Source organism: Scyliorhinus torazame, chromosome 21 (genome assembly GCF_047496885.1).
Source record: "Scyliorhinus torazame isolate Kashiwa2021f chromosome 21, sScyTor2.1, whole genome shotgun sequence".
In the NCBI taxonomy this organism is placed as follows: Eukaryota; Metazoa; Chordata; class Chondrichthyes; order Carcharhiniformes; family Scyliorhinidae; genus Scyliorhinus; species Scyliorhinus torazame.
The window spans coordinates 51184638-51207086 of NC_092727.1; the positions used below are offsets into that span (position 1 = coordinate 51184638).

Genomic DNA, 22449 nt, shown 5'->3' on the forward strand with positions numbered 1-22449 from the left:
TGGACTTGGGCAGAACAGACAAGGCAAGTGAATACATGATGAATGGCAGGATCCTGGGAAGCACCAAGGATCAGGTGGACCTTGGTGCGCATGTACACCAGTTCCTTAAGGTAGCAGGGGGGTGGATAAAGTGTATAAGAAGGTGCATGGTATACTTTCATTCATTTGCAGAGGTATCGAGTTTAAGAGCAAGGAAGTTATGCTGGGACTGTATAAAACATTGGTTAGGCCACAGCGAGAATATTGTGTGCAGTTCTGGAATCTGCATTATACGAGGAATGTGACAGCACTGGAAAGGGCGCAGAGGAGATTTACCAGGATGTTGTGTGGACTTGAGAGTTTTAACTATGAAGAGAGTTTGGATAGGCTGGAGTTGCTTTCCTTGGAGCAGAGGAAACTGAGTGGGGAGCATGATTGAAATGTATAAAATTATGAGGGTCTTAGATAGAGTAGACATTGTGGAGGGATCAATGACCATGGGCCATATTTAAGGTAAGGATCTGGAGGTTTGGAGGGGATGATTGGCTGTTTTTGACTGGTGCAGCGTGATGGGCCGAAGGGCCTTTTTTGTGCTGTAGACCTCTGTGACTATGACTCTGTTAATGACTATTTACTTGCTACAAATAGGCTGTGGTGGCTTAACAGTTTGTTACTGAACTAGTGATTAGTTAAGTTGCAGTTGAAACATAGAAACCTAATATTCATGGCACAGAGAGGGGGGGGGGGGGGGCATTCAGCCCATCATGCCTGTGCTGCAAATCGTTGATGGGCATCTGGATTTGAGTTGAACCCATGTGTTCAAATCCCCCCATCACCATCTGGCACCAGAATAATAATAATCTTTATAATAATCTTTATTGTCACAAGTAGACTTGCATTAACGCTGCAATGAATGGTGGCATGTGTTGCAGTGATTAGCACTGGGATTACGGCACTGAGGATCCGGGTTCGAATCCCGGCCCTGGGTCACTGTCCTTGTGAAGTTTCCACATTCTCCCCGTGTCTGCGTGGGTCTCATCCCCACAACCCAAAGATGTTCAGCTTAGGTAGATTGGCCATGTTAAATTTCCCCTTAATTGGAAAAAAAATAATTGGGTACTCTAAATTTATTTTTTAAAAACACTGCAATGAAGTTTGTGAAAAGCTCCTAGTCGCCACATTCCGCCGCCTGTTCGAGTACACGGAGGGAGAATTCAGAATGTCCAATTCATCTAACAGCACATCTTTCGGGACTTGTGGGTGCAAACCGGAGCACCCAGAGGAAACCCACCCAGACACGGGGAGAACGTACAGACTCTTCACAGACAGTGACCAAAGCCGGGAATCGAATCTAGGACCCTGGAGCTGTGAAGCAACAGTGCTCACCACTGTGCCACTGTGTCGCGCATATTTGCGTGAAGCAGCTGGATTGTCATTAAAAATACTAACCACTTTATAATATCTTTTCAAGGAGGAAATTTTCCATTCCTTCCTTGTGTGGCCTAAGCATCACTCCAATCATACATTGTGTGGTTGACTCTTAATTTCCAAAGGGCAAATAGGGTTGTACAATAAATGCTGCCTTGCTAATATTCTCTACTTTCCAGGACAAATAAAAATAAAACAGAAATGCGTCCAAGTCTTCAGTGCTCGTCTCATACCATGGCACACAACTTCTCCTCCTTGTTTCTTATCTTTATTATGGGGATTGCTCATTGGAACTTTCCTCGGAAGAGAACTTTCCTCAGAAGAGTGAGATTTGTCCTCTGACATGGGGTCAAATCTTACAGTAGGTTGGGTAGGATGACAGGTGGATAAGTATCCTACTGACCTTGTGACTCTCCTGTGTCTACTCCAACTGACAAACCCCCACCCCCAACACTCCAACACCCCATCCTGACAACCACCACCCATGCCGGATTATGCCCTAACTACCAGCTTCCCCCATGAACCTCTGACCACACGACTCCCACCTGACCAGCAAACTACCCCCGCCAACTATCTGACGAGCTTCCCCGAACACTCAACTACCCCACCAACCCCTGACTCCCTCCAATGCCCCTCACTATCCCCCTATCTCCCCAAACCCTTCATTTGCTTTATTAATTCATGGATGTGGGCATTGCCGGCTGGGCCCACATTTGTTGCTCATCCCAAATTGCCCTTGAACTGAGTGGCTTGCTGGACCACTTCAGAAGGCATTTGAGAGACAACCACATTGCTGTGTTCCAGAGTCATATGTAGACCAGACCAGGTAAGGGAAGCAGATTTCCTTCCCTAAAGGACATCAGCGAACCTGATGGGTTTTTAACGACAATCGTTTCAACAATCATCATTAGACTTTTAATTTCAGATTTTTATTGAACTCAAATTTAGAAATTTCCCTCATTCCCTTTGGTCTTCTCTGTTTCCTCCCTCTCTCTCATTCACTCTTGCATGTTCATACTCTGTTGATGTCATTTGCTTTGTTACAGATTTCCATCCATTTTTTTTTCTACATCCACAGAGAGGATCCCATCCAACCACAGGGCTTTTAGCCATCACACTGGGACTGAACTACTGTGATGAAGTTCACGCTGCTGGATTTGGTTATCCGCTGAATCAAAAAAACGGACTGATTCATTATTTTGATCGAATTAATATGAAGCAGATGTCTGTAAGTATCTGATGGAAACAATCCCAGTTGATGGTTTCATGTTATACATTCAAACATTTGTGCCACACAAGTGCCAGGCAATGACCATCTCCAATAAGAGAGAATCAAACAATCGCCCCTTGACATTCAATGGCATTACCATCACTGAATCTACCACTATCAACATCCTGGGGGTTACCATTGACCATAAACTGAACTGGACTAGCCATATAAATACTGTGGCTACAAGAGCGCGTCAGAGGCTAGGAATCCTGCGGTGAGTAACTCACCTCCTGACTCCTCAAAGCCTGTCTGGCATCTACAAGGCACAAGTCAGGAGTATGATGGAATACTCTCCACTTGCCTGGATGAGTGCAGCTCCAACAACACTCAAGAAGCTCGACACCATCCAGGAAAAAGCAGCCCACTCGATTGGCACCCATTCCACAAGCATTCACTGCCTCCACCCCCAACTACAAGATACACTGCAGGAACTCATCAAGGCTCCTTAGGCAGCACCTTCCAAACCCATGACCACTACCATCTATAAGGTCAAAGGTAGCAGATACATGGGAACACCACCAACTGGAGATCCCCCTCCAGGTCACTCACCACCATGACTTGGAAATATATTGCTGTTCCATCACTGTCGCTGGGGCAACTTCCTGGAACTCCCTCCCCCAACAGCACAGTGGGTGTACCTACACCACACAAAGAGCAGCGGTTCAAGAAGGCAACTCACCAGCACCTTTTCAAAGGCAATTAGGGGTGGGCAACAAAAGCTGGCCAAGCCAGCCAAGCCCACATCCCGTAAAAAATGAATTAAAAAAGCCTTACTGTTGCTGCTTGTAGCTACTCCGACCAGGATATCTGCTGTCATGGCATGTCAGACTCATCTGTCCTGCATCCACTGCAACCGCTGTATGACATCCGTCATCCAACTATGCTGAAGTCGACCCATCTTTCTGCTGATCCTCCACTTTGCTTTCTGGAAGAGATTCAGCTCTAATCAGATGGCCAAAATGCTGACATTTTCTTTTCTGCATGGCACTCTTATATGGGTGGCACAGTGGCATAGTGGTTAGCACTACTACCTCACAGTGCCAGGGATCTGGGTTCAATTCCAGCCTTGGGTCACTGTCTGTGTGGAGTTTGCACGTTCTCCCCATGTCTGCGTGGGTTTCCTCCGGGTGCTCCGGTTTCCTCCCACAGTCGAAAGATGTGCAGTTAGGTGAATTGGCCTCACATCGAGCATCTTGTATGGTTTGTCATAAATATACAAACTTATCCACTTGTTCCAGTTTGACACCATCCACTTCAATCTTCATTCTAATTTTTACGAATGCATACCTCCTACTGGTTAGACCTGCATTTATTGCCCACCTCTAATTTCCCTTGAGAAGGTGATGGTGAGCCACCATTTTGAACCACTGCAGTGCATTTGTTGTCGGAACCCTCAGGGTGCTGTCAGGAATGGAGGGCAAGTGTTTTGACAAGTGACAGCAAAGGCACAGTGCAGACAGGATGGTGTGTGGCTTGGAGGGGAACCTGAAGGTGGTGGTGTTCCCATGTGTATGCTGCCATTCCATAAGCTTCTTGGTGGTAGAGTTTGAGGGTTTGGAAGGTGCTGTTAAAGGAACCTTGGTGAGTTGCTGCATTACATCATGTAGACGGTATACACAGTTGCCTCTGTGAAATGGTTGTGGAGGGAGTGAATGTTGGTGGGGTGGATGGGGTGCCAATAAAGCTGCTTTGTATTTTGTATGTTAGTAGGGCACCTTCTGAGCTGCAAGCCACTCTGTATCATCAGTGTATCCCAAGTTTATGTCTCTAATCTTTACTCCCGGAAGAACCTCTAATACCTTATGTTGTCTGAACATTTTACTTTTATGGATGATGACTTACTCTGCACTTGATCTTGTTGAGTGACACAGAGACCTCAGGGCAACAATAGTAGAACTCCTGAATATCCAGCTATTCGAGATGTACCGGGTTAACAATGAATGAGATAGGGGTGGTGCAGTGGGTTAGCACTGCGGCCTCACGGCGCTGAGCTACCAGGTTCGATCCCGGCTCTGGGTCACTGTCTGTGTGGAGTTTGCACATTCTCCCTGTGTCTACGTGGGTCTCACCCCCCACAACCCAAAAATGTGCAAGCTAAGTGGATTGGCCATGCTAAATTGCCCCTTAATTGGAAAAAATGAATTGGGTACTCTAAATTAAAAAAAAGAAAAAGAAACAATGGATGAGATGAACTTTGTATTTGAAGTTGCTTTATTCCAGTCTGGTGAAATATACATGGTTATTGACTTCAGTCTGTGCAATTTAACATCCAAGAAATGATCCAACAGTAAAAGGGGTAGTAGCACGGTAGCACAAGTGGAGAGCACTGTGGCTTCACAGCGCCAGGGTCCCAGGTTGATTCCCCGCTGGGCCACTGTCTGTGCAGAGTCTGCACATTCTCCCCGTGTCTGTGTGGGTTTCCTCCCGGTGTTCTGGTTTCCTCCCTCAGCCTAAAGATGTGCAGGGTAAGTGGATTGCCCATGATAAATTGCCCTTAATGACCAAAAAGGTTGGGAGGGGTTATTGGGTTACGGGGATTGGGTGGAAGTGAGGGCTTAAGTGGGTCGGTGCAGACTCGATGGGCCAAATGGCCTCCTTCTGCACTGTATGTTCTATGTTCTATGTATGTGACAAACATCACTGGATGACGTTACTCAATTTAAGGAATCTCTCTGTGTCCTGCTGTAAAGCCCAGGATGGAACCACTCTCACTATGGACTCTTTGACTTTGGCAGACATTTGTTGCCACCCTTCCTGGATCCAGAGCAGGAGCAGTTATCTACATGACCTGTGCGGCTTTGTTCAGTGATATCGCTGGAGGAATCCGCATGGGTTGTTTCCAGGGTGCTGTTTACCCCCGGGGAATCTACAGAGTCAAAGGGACACCGAGCGAACAACATTTTCTCCCTCCAGTTCCAAATGTGTATCAGTCTCTGTGCTATCTGTGTTCCATTTTTAAAAAGATTCTCTCTCTGTGCCCACCTCACAGGCACACCAAGGTCAAAGGGTTTTCCAAAACCATGCCTTTCTAAATATCCTGACAAACTACTAATAATTAATTGTTTTTGTCTGGGAGTAATGACTTCTGGTTATCACATGAACCACTTTTCATCTCATTGCCCCCCTGTGAGTATCTGCATTCCACCTGGTGTTTCTACTTGCCAAATAGAGCAGGAGGTCCCATGAGGTAGTGAAATCCAGAATGCAGGATTTTCTTCCCTTCTTTCCTTTTCTGCTGTCCTCCTGCCTCATCATTAATATGTTGTTTGATTGGATTGGATTTGTTTATTATCACGTGTACCGAGGTACAGTGAAAAGTATTTTTCTGCGAGCAGCTCAACAGATCATTAAGTACATGGGAAGAAAAGGGAATAAAAGAAAATGCATAATAGGGCAACACAAGGTATACAATGTAACTACATAAGCACCGGCTTGTGCAAAGGTCCAAAACCTGTCGCCACAGGTTTGTGAATGGGAATGGCTAGAAGGGCCATGGAAAAGGGTTCATATAGATCCTGTCGGACCATTTGAAGGACAAATGTTTTTCATTGTAGTAGACGTGCACTCAAAATGGCCGGAAATTGCCATTATGAAGACTGTGTCCTCAGAGAGAAGAATAGGAAGACTGGGTGAGATTTTTGCAAGATTCGGTTATCCTGAACAACTTCTTAGCAACAATGGGTCACAGTTCATTTCGCACAAACTCACAAATTATCTAAAGGACAATGGAATCCAACATATCTGAACCCCTCCTTATTATCCTGTCATAAATGGGCTGGCTGAAAGGATTGTTCAAATAATGAAGCATTCATTGAAGGTAACTCAGGAGCAAGGATCATTGTCTAAACGACTAAGCCAATTCCTATGATATACATGAATACAACACATTTGACAACCCAAAGTTCTCCTGCATTATCTGCTGAAGCCACCTAAGAAAAGAGAGATTATTGAAAGGCACCAGAAAAGGCAGGTTTTGCAACATGAGAACAGGACTAAATGCTACGTTTTACTGAAAGGTAAGGAAGTATTGGCAAGGAACTAAGGTAAGGTAAAATTGCCATAATTTGAGATGACCATAAGCTGCTTTCCCCTTTCAGGGTGTGCATTGACTGCTGGTGATTTAACCTGAGGATCACCACACCTCAGGCGAGGGGCAAGGTTGAGAAGGTGAGGCCTTCATGAATAACTGGCAAGGAACTATACCACCAGTGAGAAGTGGATGCCTGCCATGGTCTTGGCACAGACAGGACGAGTCTCCTACACCTTTCAAACTCAGGATGATGTAGTATGGAGAAGACGTGCTGATCAACTTTTAGAAATTAAAATTAGTTTGCCAGAGACAGAGTCAACCGAGAGTCCGCAACAAACTGTGCCAAGTGAAGACCTAGCCATGCCTGAGAACCTGACAATAGCAGAAACGACTTCGGAAGACAGTACCACTGTTGTGGACATTTTAACACTGAGTCAACTCTGTACAAGATGTTGACACCGGTTGAGGCAACAATGAAAAAAGTCCAAACTACACCAAAAAAACAGAGAGTACAGACAAAGAAAAAAACATGCCTGAGGTTCGCTGACAACCACACATGAATTGATGTCCTCCCAAATATCTAGGGCGGGATTCCCGGTCGCCGATGCCGAAATCATGTTCGACGATCGGCCCGAAATCCGCGTTCATGAACAAATCGCCCCTCCAAAGCGGCGTACCAACGCGCTCAGGACATTCCCTGAGGCCCACCCCCGATGCTCCGCCCCCAACCGGCCAAGTTCCCGACGGCATGGGTCTGTCATGGTCTCACCCATCGGGAACTCGGCATGGCGGTTACAGGCTCAGTCCAGCGCCGCCAGTCAGGAGAGGGCCGATCCGCGGGCAGGGGCTGGGGACACTGTTGTGGGGTTGTCTGGGGATTGTGAGCCGGCCAAAGGGGGGCACTAGTTTGCATGCCGGGTCCACGAGTGGCCGGCGCCATGTTGCACGGCCCGGCTTCTGCAGGTCACCGCCGTGCACATGGACCCAGCAATTCTCCAGGCCGTATCGGCAGCTCGAGCCGGGTGCTCTACGCTGCTGCCATGCTGGCCCCCAGCTACACAGAGAATCAGTGGCTGTTTTGCGCTGAATTTTCACGCGTAAAACGCCACCGTTCTCACGCCGGTGTGAGGACATAGTCTCATAATTGGAGAATCCAGCCCCTAACTTATTGACAGTTGTGTTTGTTCAATGTTCATATTGTAAATTTTGATTGTTGATATTATATTGTGTTTCATTGCAGGGATCTCTGATCTAAAGGGAGAGGAAAGTGTTGTGTATTCATGTTTGTTCCCAGTTGGAATAAGGTCACTTTAAGAGTTTGATCACGTGATGTATTGATAAATGATTAACAGTTTGGGCAGATTCACAGTCAGTCTATCCACACAGCTGGTTAAGTAAATATCTTTCCAATCAAGTTCTTGTTTGTTTGTACCTTCATAGTCTGCAAGTCTATCCTTTAAAAATACCGCAGTTACAGGGTTAGGGTAGGTAAATTCCGCTGTGGCACTTAAACACAACATTAATTTTAAATTTAAGACAATGGAACACCAGGGGGCAGAGTAGATCAAGGAGGTCCAAATTGCCAGTGACTGGGCGATGGTGCAGGATCGGATATGGGCAGCTTTGGATGAGTTTTGGATGAACCAGTCTTGATACAGGATAGTGACTGAAACCACACAGCATCAGAGAATGAGAAAGCACAAAGGGAAACCTTTTGGCCCATTGTGGCTGTGCCAGCCCTTTGATAAAACCATCCAATCCCACTGCCTTACCTTGTATTTGAACGGTCGATGGAGAGTAGATTAGCAGTTGAAAACTAGGGTGTGTTACCTCAACCTCATTTATTCAGAGCTTCTTTCAAACTTAAGTTTATTGAAGAGAGTGAGACTGGGAGATTGGTAGTAAAATGACCATTAGGCAACTATTAAACATGAAGTAAATTTAGTGTTGGAGCCAATTATAGACACAATCTATATAAAATGTGTTCAGCGAAAAGTAAGGCACACACAAGGGAACTTAACTTCACTGAAATGGATTTTAATGTTTGCAATTATGAAGTAATCAGGAGAAGAAATCTGAAATGTACGACTTTAAGGAGTTTTAAAATGAAAAGTGTTACGATTCCCTGGGCTGGTGCATGGTCAGTTGCAACACTATTAAAATTAACAAATAATTCTTAGAAAAACAGCTGAAGTCTTTGGCCTTTGGCTGCCCAATAACTAGTCACCAGGTTTGTAAATTTAAACATAATGAATGTTATTAATCGCAATCTATAATTAAATGCAGCAAAAACAACTGGTTAACTATTATCTAATTCCTAACCCCTCCTATGTAACTTGATCCCACCCTCTATACACACACAACACACACGACACAGACAAAACAAACATAGAGGGGAAAAGAGGGGGAAGAAAATAATGCTGAGAGTGAAAAATATAAGAGACTTTGTTTCAGATGGTTGTCTTCTCGCACATCTACCTTCATCTTAAGCTTTCACCTCAATGTTTCTGCTTTCAGTCTGTAATGGTTTTCACTATAGGTTCATCCAGGTTCTCTGTAGGTTCAGATAGCAGCAGATTTCCAGTGGTGGCCATGAGTTGATTGGTTGCAAATAAGGTGGCTCCTGCTTAGAGGCTTTGGCTTTGGTCCTTCTGCCCGGTTAATGGGAACTTTGGTTATAAAAAGTGCAGAATAAGTGAAGCGAGTGAGTTTCTCCTCCAAAGTGGTATGTCAGTGGGCTACGTCAAGTAAAGCCTTGGCTCAAGAGGTCGAGGATCCACTTGGCACAGCAACTGAAAAATGGTGGAGTTGGGTGCATCATCATCGCCTCCCAGACTGCCTGTGGAGCAGCTGATGGATTTTTTAAAGGGGACGTTTTGGCATCATCGAAAAGAGATGCATGAGGACTGGTCCAGGGCAGTTCAGGGAGCAGTAGCCCCTCTTCGAAGGACTTTGGAGTGGGTGGTGAAGCACCTGGAGTCGCAAGGTGCAAAGATCCGAGAGGTCGAAAGGACAGATCACCATGATCGGATCGTGTCATTGTAGGCAAAGAGAATGATGCTGGGAGGGGCTTGCAAGGTGACTTGAGGGCAAAGGTGGATGACCAGGATAAACAGTCCAGGTGGCAGAATCTATGAAATGTAAGGCTGCTGGTAGACCTGGCGGGCATGAGTGCCTTGGGCTATGTATCAAAAATATTCAGGAAGCTGGTTGAGAAAGGGGTCTTCAATAAGGCATCAAAGGTGGATTGTGTCCACAGGTCATTACAACATTCCGAGAGCGGGGGAGCTGCCGTGGGTGGTGATTGTCCAGGTGCACAAGTTTCAGGAGAAGGAGAGAATTCTGAGGTTAACAAACTTGGCGCAATATTGTAGCTGTAGCAGATTTACCAGGACATTGGCTGATTTACCAAATGATGGCTGGGCTTTACCAAGGCCAAGGTGATTCTCTTTTCGAGCAAGATCCGATTAGGAGGGTTGTAATCAGCCAAATTCTGCGTGACTTTCAAGGGCAAAGAAAATTATTTTACAATGCCTGAGGAGGCAAATGACTTTGTCAAGAAACATGGGAAAATTGCCCTTAGTGTTGGGTGGGGTTATTGGGTTATGGGGATAGGGTGGAGGTGTGGACCTTGGGTAGGGTGCTCTTTCCAAGAGCCGGTGCAGACTCGATGGGCCGAATGGCCTCCTTCTGCACTGTAAATTCTATGATTCTATGATTCTATGGGGAGGGCTGGAGCATAGTGGTTAGCACTGTTACTTCACAGAACAGCACCAGGGTCCCAGGTTCAATTCCCGCTTGGGTCACTGTCTGTGCTGCACGTTAGAACATAGAACATACAGTGCAGAAGGAGGCCATTTGGCCCATCGAGTCTGCACCGACCCACTTAAGCCCTCACTTCCACCCTATCCCCGTAACCCAATAACCCCTCCTAACCTTTTTGGTCACTAAGGGCAATTTATCATGGCCAATCCACCTGACCTGCACGTCTTTGGACTGTGGGAGGAAACCCGAGCACCCGGAGGAAATCCACGCAGACATGGGGAGAACGTGCAGACTCTGCACAGACAGTGACCCAGCGGGGAATCAAAACTGGGACCGTAGCGCTGGGAAGCCACAGTGCTAACCACCTATGCTACCGAGCTGCCCATGTTCTCCCCATGTCTGCATAGGTTTCCATTGGGTGTTTCCTGCCATAATTCCCGAAAGACGTGCTTGTTCGGTTGTTTGGACATTCTGAATTCTCCCTGTGTATCCGAACAGGCAATGGAGTGTGGCAACTAGGGGATTTTCATAGTAACTTCACTGCAGTGTTAATGTAAGCCGACTTGTGACTATAATAAAGATTATTCTGATTATTAATGGTGGGAACTTTTATGTTTTTGGCTCTATGTGTATATACAAGTATTGTAAGGGTTATGTTGTCTTTTGTACATCTTGCTCTTGCTTTTGCCCTGCTCAATGAGGGGTTGGCTCCAAAGTTTGGGCTTCTTTTACATGCTGGAGCTGGGGGAGGGGAGGAGGGGGTTCTGGTAGGAAGGCAGGGGCTTTTCGACGGAATGAGGTGGAAGAAGCAGAGTGGGTGGGGAAGGGTGGTTTGGGCAGTTTGGGTGGGGTCCAGCGTGTTGATCTCCATGTGAGAGCATCCTTACCAGTAGTAGATGCAAGTAAATGGAAGAAGTGTGGGGGACAGGGCTGCGGCGGATAACCAGAGAGGGGGGGGGGGTGGAGAGTGGTTAGGTAACAGGGTGCTGGGGAGGGTGGTGGACTGCGCAGGTGGAATTAAGGGGAGAGGGGGATGGGGTTTGGGATTCGGGGAAACGCTACTGCTGATAAACCAATTAGCAACTATCTGATAGAAATAAAGATTGGATAGAAACATTGATCATATATGGATCAGAGGTACAGTTTAAATTGGACACTGTCACACATGCTAACCTGATAACAGAATCAGATCTGGGCAAAGTAGAAACCCATCCAAAATACAAAAAGATACATTGTAGGTTAACAGATTACAATAGGAATGAAATCGCGACAAAAAGTTCACGCTACCTCATTGTTCAGAGTGGTGACATTAAAATTCCACTTGATTTTGAAAATGTGGATGACACAAACTCCTCACTTATTGGAGTAGATGCATGTATCCAGCTAAACCCGATTCAGAGAATTCACACTGTCAAATTTTTCACTGATTTGCTAAACAACAACATTGAATCCATTTTGAGAACTTCATGCATATTTTTAATGGAATTAAATGGACATTACCATTTCCCTACAGCATCAAGTTAAAAGAGAATGCTAAACCTGTTATTCATGCTCCCAGATGAGTACCAGCATCTCTGCGAGAATGACTAAAGGAAAAACTAGATAGGATGCAGCAGAATGGCATCATATCAAAGGTTACCGACCCAACGGACTGGGTAAGCTCAATGGTCTATGTGTTACAAAAATCAAATGGCGACCTGAGAATCTGTATCGACCCTAAGGACTTAAATGATAATATCAAAAGGGAACATTATCAGATTCCAAAATGGGAAGAAATTACATCGGAAATGGTGCATGCCAAGATCTTTACCAGGCTTGATGCGTCTAAGGGATTTTGGCAACTATGTCTGAATGAAAAGAGTAAACGACTCTGCACTTTCAATACTTCTTATAGTCGATGTTGTTTTAATTGACTGCCCTTCGGCATCACTTCAGCTTCTGAAATATTTCACCGTGCCATGGAAACAATCATTGAAGGCATTCCAAGTGTACGTGTGATGTCATCATATGGTCCAACACACAGGAAGAACGCTGTGAGAGACTACTTAAAGTTCTCAACAGAATTAACTCCTATGGACTCAAACAAAATAAGGACAAATGCCAGTTTGGTATTCAAAAACTAAAATCGCCTGGCCGCAGAAATAACAGCGGGCGCCCCCGGTGCGACTCGGCGTTTGGGCCGCGCAAGCCTGTGGGGTGTCCGGGGGGGGGGTTTGCCGCGACGGGTACGTACGGGGCCCAATGGCCTGCCGCGCGGTCGGGGCTGTAGGCGCGGGTAGCGCGGCGTAGAACTCGTCCATCGATTCTTCGGGAGCTTGCCGTCTCGTCGCGAGCTGGTAGCGAGCGTAGATTTGGTTAACTGGGCGGACATAGAGACTTTTCAGTGCTGCGAACGCCGTCTGGAAATCGTCAGTGTCTTCAATGAGGGTGAAAATCTCCGTGCTCACCCTCGAGTGCAGGACCTGCAGTTTTTGTTCGTCTGAGACCCGGCCAGTGGTCGGTCTGAGGTAGGCCTCGAAGCAAGTCTGCCAGTGTTTGAAGGCTGCTGCCGCATTCACTGCGTGGGGGCTGATCCTCAGGCATTCTCGAATGATCCTGAGCTCCATAGTCCTTTTTAGGCACGCTTAATAAATTGTAGCGCACAAAGACTCCATGAGACGAAAAGAGTGAAGTCGATGAGGCTTTATTAAGCGTGTCTGTTCCCCGCAGCCCGATAGTAAACTGGCCTGCGGGGGAAGGCACCGGCTTCTTATACTTCGCCTTCAGGGCGGAGTATGAGGTCAACGGCCAACCAGGACCCGGGATCTGTCAGCCAATGACATTAGGGCTTCCAGTCCCACATGACCCCCAATACATACTACCACAAATTTTTGGGAGATGTCATCTCAAAAACCTGACAAGCCAAAAGTTGAAGCTGTTGGTCAAATGCAAACACCAAAGGACAAGAAAGCCATATCAAGAATGCTCGGGGTTGTCAACTTAATGGGGAATTTTTTTCCGAACTTATCAAGCAGGACAACTGCATTAAGAAACCTGATAAAGAAAAATGTTGCATTCATCTGGACTCCACATGAAGCAGAATGGCAAGATCTGAAGTTATCTTTAATCACTGCACCATTTCCAGCATTCTACGACTCAACATGAGTAACCAAAATATCAACAGATGCAAGTCAAAATGGTATTGGCGCAGTTCTACTCCAACAAGCAGATGATGATTCGTGGAAGCCTGTTGCGTATGCATCTCACTCCATGATGCAAACTGAGCAAAGGCATGCTCAAATTTAAAAAGAGTGCCTAGGTCTCTTGACTGCCATCACTAAATTTCGCTACTATGTCTATTGACTGCCACACTTCTTCATGGAAACAGATCACCATCTGCTGGTGAAAAGAATCAAGAAAGATTTAAATGACATGTCGCCAAGACTTCAACGCATGATGCTGAAGCTGCGTCGATATGATTTTGAGCTAATATATACACCAGGAAAAGAATTAGTATTTGCGGATACGTTATCCAGAACCACAATGCATGAGGATATCAAAGCTGTTGACGTTGTACTCAGTATTGAAGCACAAAGAAACTTCATCACAGCAATGCTACCTGTCACAGATGCTAATCTACAAATAATCAAGGCAGAAACTCTACGAGACACGTCACTTCAGCAAGTGATACAATATCTACACACTGACTGGACTAAAAGGAAATGTGCAAACCTTCGCAACATCAGAGAAGGCCTGACAATCAGAGACGACTTTCTGTTGAAAGGGGACCGCATTGTAATTCCATCATGTCTTAGACAAGACATTCTCACACAAATCCATGAAAGACATCAAGGCATGGAGAAATGTAGAAGAAGAACAAGGCAATCGGTGGATTGGCCGGGAATCAACAAGGATATAGACAACTACATTCAACAGTGTCGTGTATGCCAAATGCACCAACTGGCACAATATAAGCAAACCTTGATGGAAAACGAACTAGTTACTCAACCATGGACAAAAGTCTCCTTGGATATATTTTATTTTCAAGGCGATGATTATTTGTTAATCATTGACTATTACTCAAATTTTCCGGAGGTTGTTAAGTTAGCCGACTCAACAACGCCTTCAGTTGTCAAGGCAATGAAAAAGATATTTGCCAGACAAGGCATACTAGTTACTGCTGTCACAGACAATGGACCGTGTTATAGCAGCCTGGAGTGGTTACAATTTGTAAACGAATATAACTTCACACATGTAACTTCTAACCCACTGGACCCACAGGCAAACGGGAAAACTTAAAAAGGGGTGGGAATTGTGAAGCAGCTTCGCAAGCAAGTAATGGATGACATGAAGGACTTTGATTTAGCACTGTTACCATACAGGGCTACACCATTGTCATTGGTTTTTTTTTCAGCACAACTATTTTTTAAAAATAAATATATTTTAGTAAAGTTTTTCGATCAAACAAAGATTTCCCATTTTACAACTTTGTAATAATATATACATTGATCGTTTTTTTAAATAAATAATATGCTAACTAACGGCAACTGCCAACAACAAAATAAAAAACAACAGAAATAGTAACTAAAATAGTAACTTCGTAACATCTAATATAAATAACTAATATATAAACACACACATAAAACCCCTGAGGACCCAAATGAGCCCTCCCCGCCCCCCCCCTCCCCCTTCCCCCTGGGCTGCTGCTGCTACCTTTCCTATTTTCCCTTATCGCTCTGCGAGATAGTCGAGGAACGGTTGCCACCACCTGGTGAACCCTTGAGCCGAAACTCTTAGTGCGTACTTTATCCGCTCCAATGTTATGAACCCTGCCATGTCATTGATCCAGGCCTCCACACCCGGGGGCTTCGCTTCTTTCCACATAAGTAGAATCCTTCGCCGGGCTACTAGGGATGCAAAGGCCAAAACATCGGCCTCTCTCGCCTCCTGCACTCCCGGCTCATCTGCAACCCCAAATATAGCCAACCCCCAGCCTGGTTCGACCCGGACCCCCACCACCTTTGAAATCACTTTTGCCACACCCACCCAGAACCCATGCAATACCGGACAGAACCAAAACATGTGGGTGTGGTTCGCCGGGCTTCCCGCGCATCTCCCGCACCTAAACTCCACTCCAAAAAATCTACTCAGCCTTGCTCCAGTCATATGCACCCTGTGTAGAACCTTGAATTGTATCAGGCTGAGCCTGGCACACGAGGACGAAGAGTTTACCCTACCTAGGGCATCTGCCCACAGCCCCTCCTCAATCTCTTCCCCCAGCTCCTCCTCCCATTTTCCCTTCAGCTCCTCTACCATCGTCTCCCCCTCGTCTCTCATTTCCCTATATATATCTGACACCCTACCATCACCCACCCATGCCCCCGAAATCAATCTGTCCTGGATCTCTTGCGCCGGGAGCTGCGGAAATTCCCTCACCCGTTGCCTCACAAATGCCCTCACTTGCATATAGCGAAATGCATTCCCAGGTGGCAACCCATATTTTTCTGTCAGTGCTCCCAGACTCGTCCCGTCTAAGAACAAGTCCTTCAATTTCGCAATTCCTGCTCACTGCCAAGATTTAAATCCCCCATCTATCCTTCCCGGGACGAACCTATGGTTGTTCCTTATCGGGGACCACACTGAGGCACCCGTCACTCCCTTATGTCGTCTCCACTGCCCCCAAATTTTCAGAGTTGCCACCACCACTGGGTTTGTGGTGTATTTTTTCGGGGAGAACGGTAACGGCGCCGTCGCCGGTGCTTTTAGACTAGTTCCCCTACAGGACGCCATCTCCAGTCTTTTCCACGCCGCTCCTTCCCCTTCCCTCATCCACTTACATATCATTGACACGTTGGTGGCCCAATAATAATCACTTAGACTCGTCAGTGCCAGTCCCCCTCTGTCCCTACTGTGCTGCAGGAACCCCCTCTTTACTCTTGGGGTCTTTCCAGCCCACACAAAGCTCATAATACTCTTGTCCACCTTCTTAAAAAAGGCCTTTGTAATCAGTACAGGGAGGCACTGGAACACAAAAAGAAACCTCGGAAGGACCACCATTTTAACCGCCTGCACCCTGCCCGCCAATGACAGGGCGCCATGTCCCACCTCCTAAAGTCCTCTTCCATCTGCTCTACCAGTCGTGCCAAGTTAAGCTTATGCAAGGTTCCCCAGTTCCTGGCCACCTGGATCCCTAAATACCGGAAATCCCTTGTTACCCTCCTCAACGGTAAATCGTCTATTCCCCTGCACTGTTCCCCGGGGTGCATCACAAACAGTTCACTCTTCCCCATATTCAATTTATATCCTGAAAAATCTCCAAACTCCCTGAATGTCTGCATTATCTCAGGCATCCCCTCCACTGGGTCCGCGACATACAACAACAAATCATCCGCCTATAATGACACCCGATGCTCTTCTCCTCCTCTAAGTACCCCCCTCCACTTCCTAGAGCCCCTCAGCGCTATGGCCAGTGGCTCAATTGCCAACGCAAACAGTAACGGGGACAGGGGACATCCCTGTCTTGTACCCCTATATAGTCGGAAGTGGTCAGATCGTTGCCTATTTGTAATCACACTTGCCACCGGGGCCCTGTACAGGAGCTGAACCCATCTAATGAACCCCTCTCCAAATCCAAATCTCCTCAGTACTTCCCACAGGTAGTCCCACTCCACTCTATCAAATGCTTTCTCTGCATCCATCGCCACCACTATCTCCGCCTCCCACTCCGGTGGGGGCATCATCATCACCCCCAGCAGCCTCCGTATATTAGCATTCAATTGCCTCCCTTTAACAAACCCTGTTTGATCATCATGCACCACCCCAGGGACACAGTCCTCTATCCTCATCGCCATCACCTTGGCCAAAAGCTTGGCATCTACGTTCTAGAGGGAAATAGGCCTGTATGACCCGCACTGCAGCGGGTCTTTGTCTCTTTTCAGGATCAGCGATATCGTCGCCTCCGACATCGTCGGGGGTAGTGTCCCCCTTTCCCTAGCCTCATGAAAGGTTCTCGTCAGAAGTGGGGCCAGCAGGTCCACATATTTCCAATAGAACTCCACCGGGAACCCAGCCGGTCCCGGGGGCCTTCCCTGCCTGCATGTTCCCAATTCCTTTTACCGCCTCAATCTGCGCTCCCAGTCCTGTCATCTCCTGTTCCTCAAGCTTCGGGAACTCCAGCTGGTCTAGGAAACGCATCATTCCCTCTTTCCCTTCCGGGGGTTGAGCCTTATATAGCCTCTCGTAAAATACCTTAAACACCCCGGTCACCTTCTCCGCTCCCCGTTCCATCTTTCCCTCCTCGTCTCTAACCCCTCCGATCTCTCTCGCTGCCCCCCTCTTCCTAAGTTGTTGGGCCAGCAGCCAGCTCGCCTTCTCTCCATATTCATACTGCACTCCCTGTGCCTTCCTCCATTGTGCCTCTGCCTTACCCGTGGTCAACAAGTCAAAGTCCGTGTGCAATCTCCGTCTTTCCCTGTATAGCCCTTCATCTGGAGCCTCCGCATATTGCCTATCCACCCTCAAAATCTCCCTCAACAATCTCTCCCTTTCTTTACCCTCTTGTTTCCCCTTATAGGCCCTTCTGGAGATCAGCTCCCCTCTAACCACTGCCTTCAGCGCCTCCCAGACCACTCCCACCTGGACCTCGCCGTCATCATTAATCTCTAGGTACCTTTCAATACATCCCCTCACCCTAACACATACCCCCTCGTCCGCCAACAGTCCCATATCTAATCTCCAGAGTGGGCGTTGTTCCTTTTCCTCTCCTACTTCCAGTGGGCAGCACGGTAGCATGTGGGCAGCACGGTAGCACAGGTGGATAGCACTGTGGCTTCACAGCGCCAGGGTCCCAGGTTCGATTCCCCGCTGGGTCACTGTCTGTGTGGAGTTTGCACGTTCTCCCCGTGTCTGCGTGGGTTTCCTCCGGGTGCTCCGGTTTCCTCCCACAGTCCAAAGATGTGCAGGTTAGGTGGATTGGCCATGATAAATTGCCCTTAGTGACCAAAAAAAAATGGTTAGATGGGGTTATTGGGTTACAGGGATAGGGCTTAAATGGGTCGGTGCATACTCGATGGGCCGAATGGCCTCCTTCTGCACTGTATGTTCTATGTATCTATGTATCTACCCAATGTAGGGCATGACCTGAAATGGCTATAGCCGAATACTCCGTTCCTGCCACCTTCGGGATCAGCGCCCTTCCCAGGACAAAGAAGTTTATCCGGGAGTACACTATGTGGACATGGGAGAAGAAGGAAAACTCTTTACTCCTTGGCCCAGTAAATCTCCAGGGATCCACTCCTCCCATCTGCTCCATAAAGCCCTTAAGCACCTTGGCCGCTGCCGGCCTCCTCCCGGTCCTAGATCTGAACTGGTCCAGCCCTGGGTCCAGCACCGTGTTGAAGTCCCCCCCCATTACCAACTTTCCCATCTCCAGGTCTGGGAATGCTCCCCAACATACGCTTCATAAAGTTCAAGTCATCCCAGTTCGGGGCATATACATTCACCAGCACCATTTCAGCACAACTATTGATGGGATGAAAAATACGTACTACGTTACCAACTTTAATTGTTCCAAACAAAAATGAACAAGTCAAAAATGGAGCATCTGAAGAACAAGCAAAATGTATTACGACAAAAATTTCAAACCACTATCTGCACTCAAAGAAGGTGATATTGTACGCATTCGTAATCCTGAAGATAGATGGATAGACATTGCAAAAGTACGCAATGAACTCACACCAAGATCATACATGATCAGAAGAGAATCTGGAAAGAGTTTTCATAGAAACAGAAGAGATCTATTGAAACCTAAACAACCTGCTACATTCACAGAATCAGCTACCACGTGTCAACAACTCATATTTCCTACAAATGATTTTCCAAAAGCTATATTGTCAAATGTACCAGACAATTCAAATAACAATGTTGTAACATTAAGAAGGTCTACAAGACGTAGGAAACCTCCAAATAGATTAAATCTGTAAATCTATAAATCTAACATTAGTTCTATCATTGTTGACATGCTGTATGATACTTTAAACAAGAAAATGTACAGCCATCCAACCTTGTATGGAAAAAACAAAAATGGAACATCTTTTTCTCAAAGAAAGGGGGATGTGACATTATACAAATATGCATGTGAAGAGTTAATGTTATGGTAAGCCTAGCCACTGGAGGAGACTAAGGGACAGTATTATAAATTGCACTGGCTTTTGGGCTTGGGGAGATTAGATTGGAGCTGAAGAAGACAGGATTCATGGTGTATTGCAGAGCTCGTTAAGATATAATATTTATAGTTAGTAGACAGAGATAGTGTGAGTGAATGTAGTTTAATTCTTACATGTATGTTTGCTATTTAGAATAAGTGTCGAACTCAAATTTAGTAGTGATAATAAAATTAGTTTAGTTCTTCAAAAGAGCTTTTTGTGTCTTTATGATCACTACGCCTTCCATCTTGGAAACGGCTCACAAAGATGACCACAGGGGTGGTCATTTTGGGTGGCCCAGGCTAGAGGGGAGCTTGGTGTCAGGGAGAGATCTGAGCTAGTCAGGGATGGTGGACCTTAATAGAGGGAGGGGGGGGGGGTGGGTGGTGGCGGTGTCAGTCAGAAACCCCCAGTGAACACAGTGACATAGAATATGCGGGGGCTGAATGGTCTGGTTAAATGGTCCCGGGTGTTGCACACCTAAAATGTTTGCGGATGGATGTGGGCTCCCTTCAGGAGACACATCTGTGGGTGAAGGGCTAAGAAAAGGTTGGGTGGGGAAGATTTTCCACTCAGGGTTTGACTCTAAGCCAAAGGGGGTTGCAAACCTGTTCAGTAAAAAGGCGATATTTGGGGAGAGCAGGTTAGTGCCGGACCCGGGAGGGAGGTTCGTGATGGTGAGTGAGATCTTGGCAGGGGCGCCAGTTATGTTACTAAATGTCTATGCGCCCAACTGGGGCAACGCGGACTTTGTTAAGAAAATGTTGGCGTCCATCCCGGACTTGGATTCACATCAGCAGATAATGGAGAGTGATATCAATTGTGTGTTAGACCCCAGGATGGATAGGTCAAGACCCAAGTCAATGGCCAGGTCGGGTATGATGAAGGAGCTGGGGGTATTTATAGACCAGATGGCAGGTGGACTTGTGGAGGTTTAGGCATCCGGGAGAGAGTGAGTTATCCTTCTTCTCCCATGTACATCGGGTGTACTCCCATATTGATTTTTTGTGATGGGGAACTCTCTACTCCCGGGGATTGTGGGGAGGGAATACGCAGCGATAGTGATTTCAGACCATGCACCACATTATGTGAATGTGAGTTTGAAACGGACTGAGCTTAGAGATCTGGGCGGAGGTTTGATTCAGCGCTCCTGGCAGGTAAGAAGTTCTGCGAGAAGGTGGCCCGGTGATAGAGGCCTATGTGGAGCTTAATCAGAACAGGGAGGTTTCAACCTCTACTTTTTGGGAGGCATTGAAGACAGTTGCCCAGGGTGAGGTTATATCTGACAATGCCCACAGGGACAAAGTTGAGAGGGTGGATAGACAAGGTTGGTTGATGCCACTGTGAAAGTGGATCGACGGTACTTGGTGGCCCGGACCAAGGAGCTGTTGACAGAACAGAAGTTGCAGGGGGACTTTGACCTGGTGATGACAGGGAAGGCAGTGGGTCAGCTTTGTCGCTTGAGGGGGTGCTTTATGAATATGGGGAGAAGGCAAGTCAGCTGCTAGCCCATCAGTTGAGGCAGCAGGCGGCTACAGGGGAGGTTGCGCAGGTGAGGGAACAGGGTTGGTGGTGATGCTGGAACAAATGAATGAAGCATCGAGGGTTGCTTTCTATCGGAGCCCTGCAGGAGGACGTGGAGATGGGGCATTTTGTAGACAAGTTGGTGTTCCGGACGTGGAAGGAGAGAAGGGGCAGGGATTGGAGGTGCAATGGGGATTACAGAAGATAATGGAATGCGGTGGGGAAGGTACCAGGGCTGGATGGCTTTCCGGTAGAATTTTATAAACAGTTTTTCGCAGAGATGGCGCCCCATCTCCTGGGGATTTCTAATGAGTCGCTGGCACGGGGGTTGCAACCGGCCACGCTGGCACAAGCATCGATTTCTTTGATCCCAACGAAGGATAAGGACCCGACAGCGTGTGGGTCTTACAGGCTCATCTCCCTGCTGAATATTGATGTGAAGTTGCTGGCTAAGGTGTTGGTGAGGCTGCTGGAAGGATGTGTGCCAGAGGTGGTTTACGAGGATCAGATGGGGTTTCTCAAGAGGCGACAGTTGTCAAGCAACATCAGGGGGTTTTCTTTTATTTATTTGTTTACGGGATGTGGGCGTCGCTGGCTGGGCCAGCAAAAATCCTGAAAGAAGTGAAGTTAGGTAAATTGGACAATGTGAATTCTCCCTCTGTACACCCGAACAGGCGCTGGAATGCGGCGACTGGGGGCTTTTCACAGTAACTTCATTGCAGTGTTAATGTAAGCCTACTTGTGACAATAAAGATTATTATTATTATACCACTATGCCACTGCCTCCGCTGTTGATTGTGGTGATGACCCCGTCAAGAGATAAAGCGCTGCAAGTTATTATATCAATGGACGCGGAGAAGGCTTTTGACTGGCTAGAATGGAGGTGCCTGTTTGAGATCTTGGGCGGTTTGGGTATGGGCCAACATTCATTTTGTGTGTGCAGTTGCTACATGCCGCCCCCGCGGCAAATGTGAGAATAAATACGATGAATCCGGGATACTTTGGACTGCATCGGGGTGTATAATAGTCAGCTGTCCCCGTTGTTGTTGTGTTGCCCATTGAGCCGTTGTCTATTGCGTTTCGGGTGTCAAGAGAGCAGAAGGGCAGTGTAAGGGCCGGTAGTGAACACAGGGTGTCATTGTATGCCGATGATTTGTTGTCACATGTTTCAAACCTGCTGGAGTGTATGGGGAAAATAGTGGACCTATGCGGGAAGTTTGGGGTCGTTTTTGGGTACAAAACTGAATGTGGCAAAAAGTGAGGTATTTTCG

General features: G+C 46.9%; 1 protein-coding gene across 1 annotated transcript in view; it reads left to right on the forward strand.

Annotated features, from left to right (window-relative positions):
- LOC140398054 (CMP-N-acetylneuraminate-beta-galactosamide-alpha-2,3-sialyltransferase 4-like) overlaps positions 1-7962 on the forward strand; it is a 125755-nt gene extending 117793 nt beyond the window's left edge. Inside the window, exons 11-12 of the mRNA XM_072486266.1 lie at positions 2486-2635; positions 7948-7962. Coding sequence (XP_072342367.1) covers positions 2486-2635; positions 7948-7962 — 165 coding nt within the window. The remainder of the gene's footprint in view (positions 1-2485; positions 2636-7947) is intronic.
- Positions 7963-22449: the final 14487 nt, after the last annotated feature.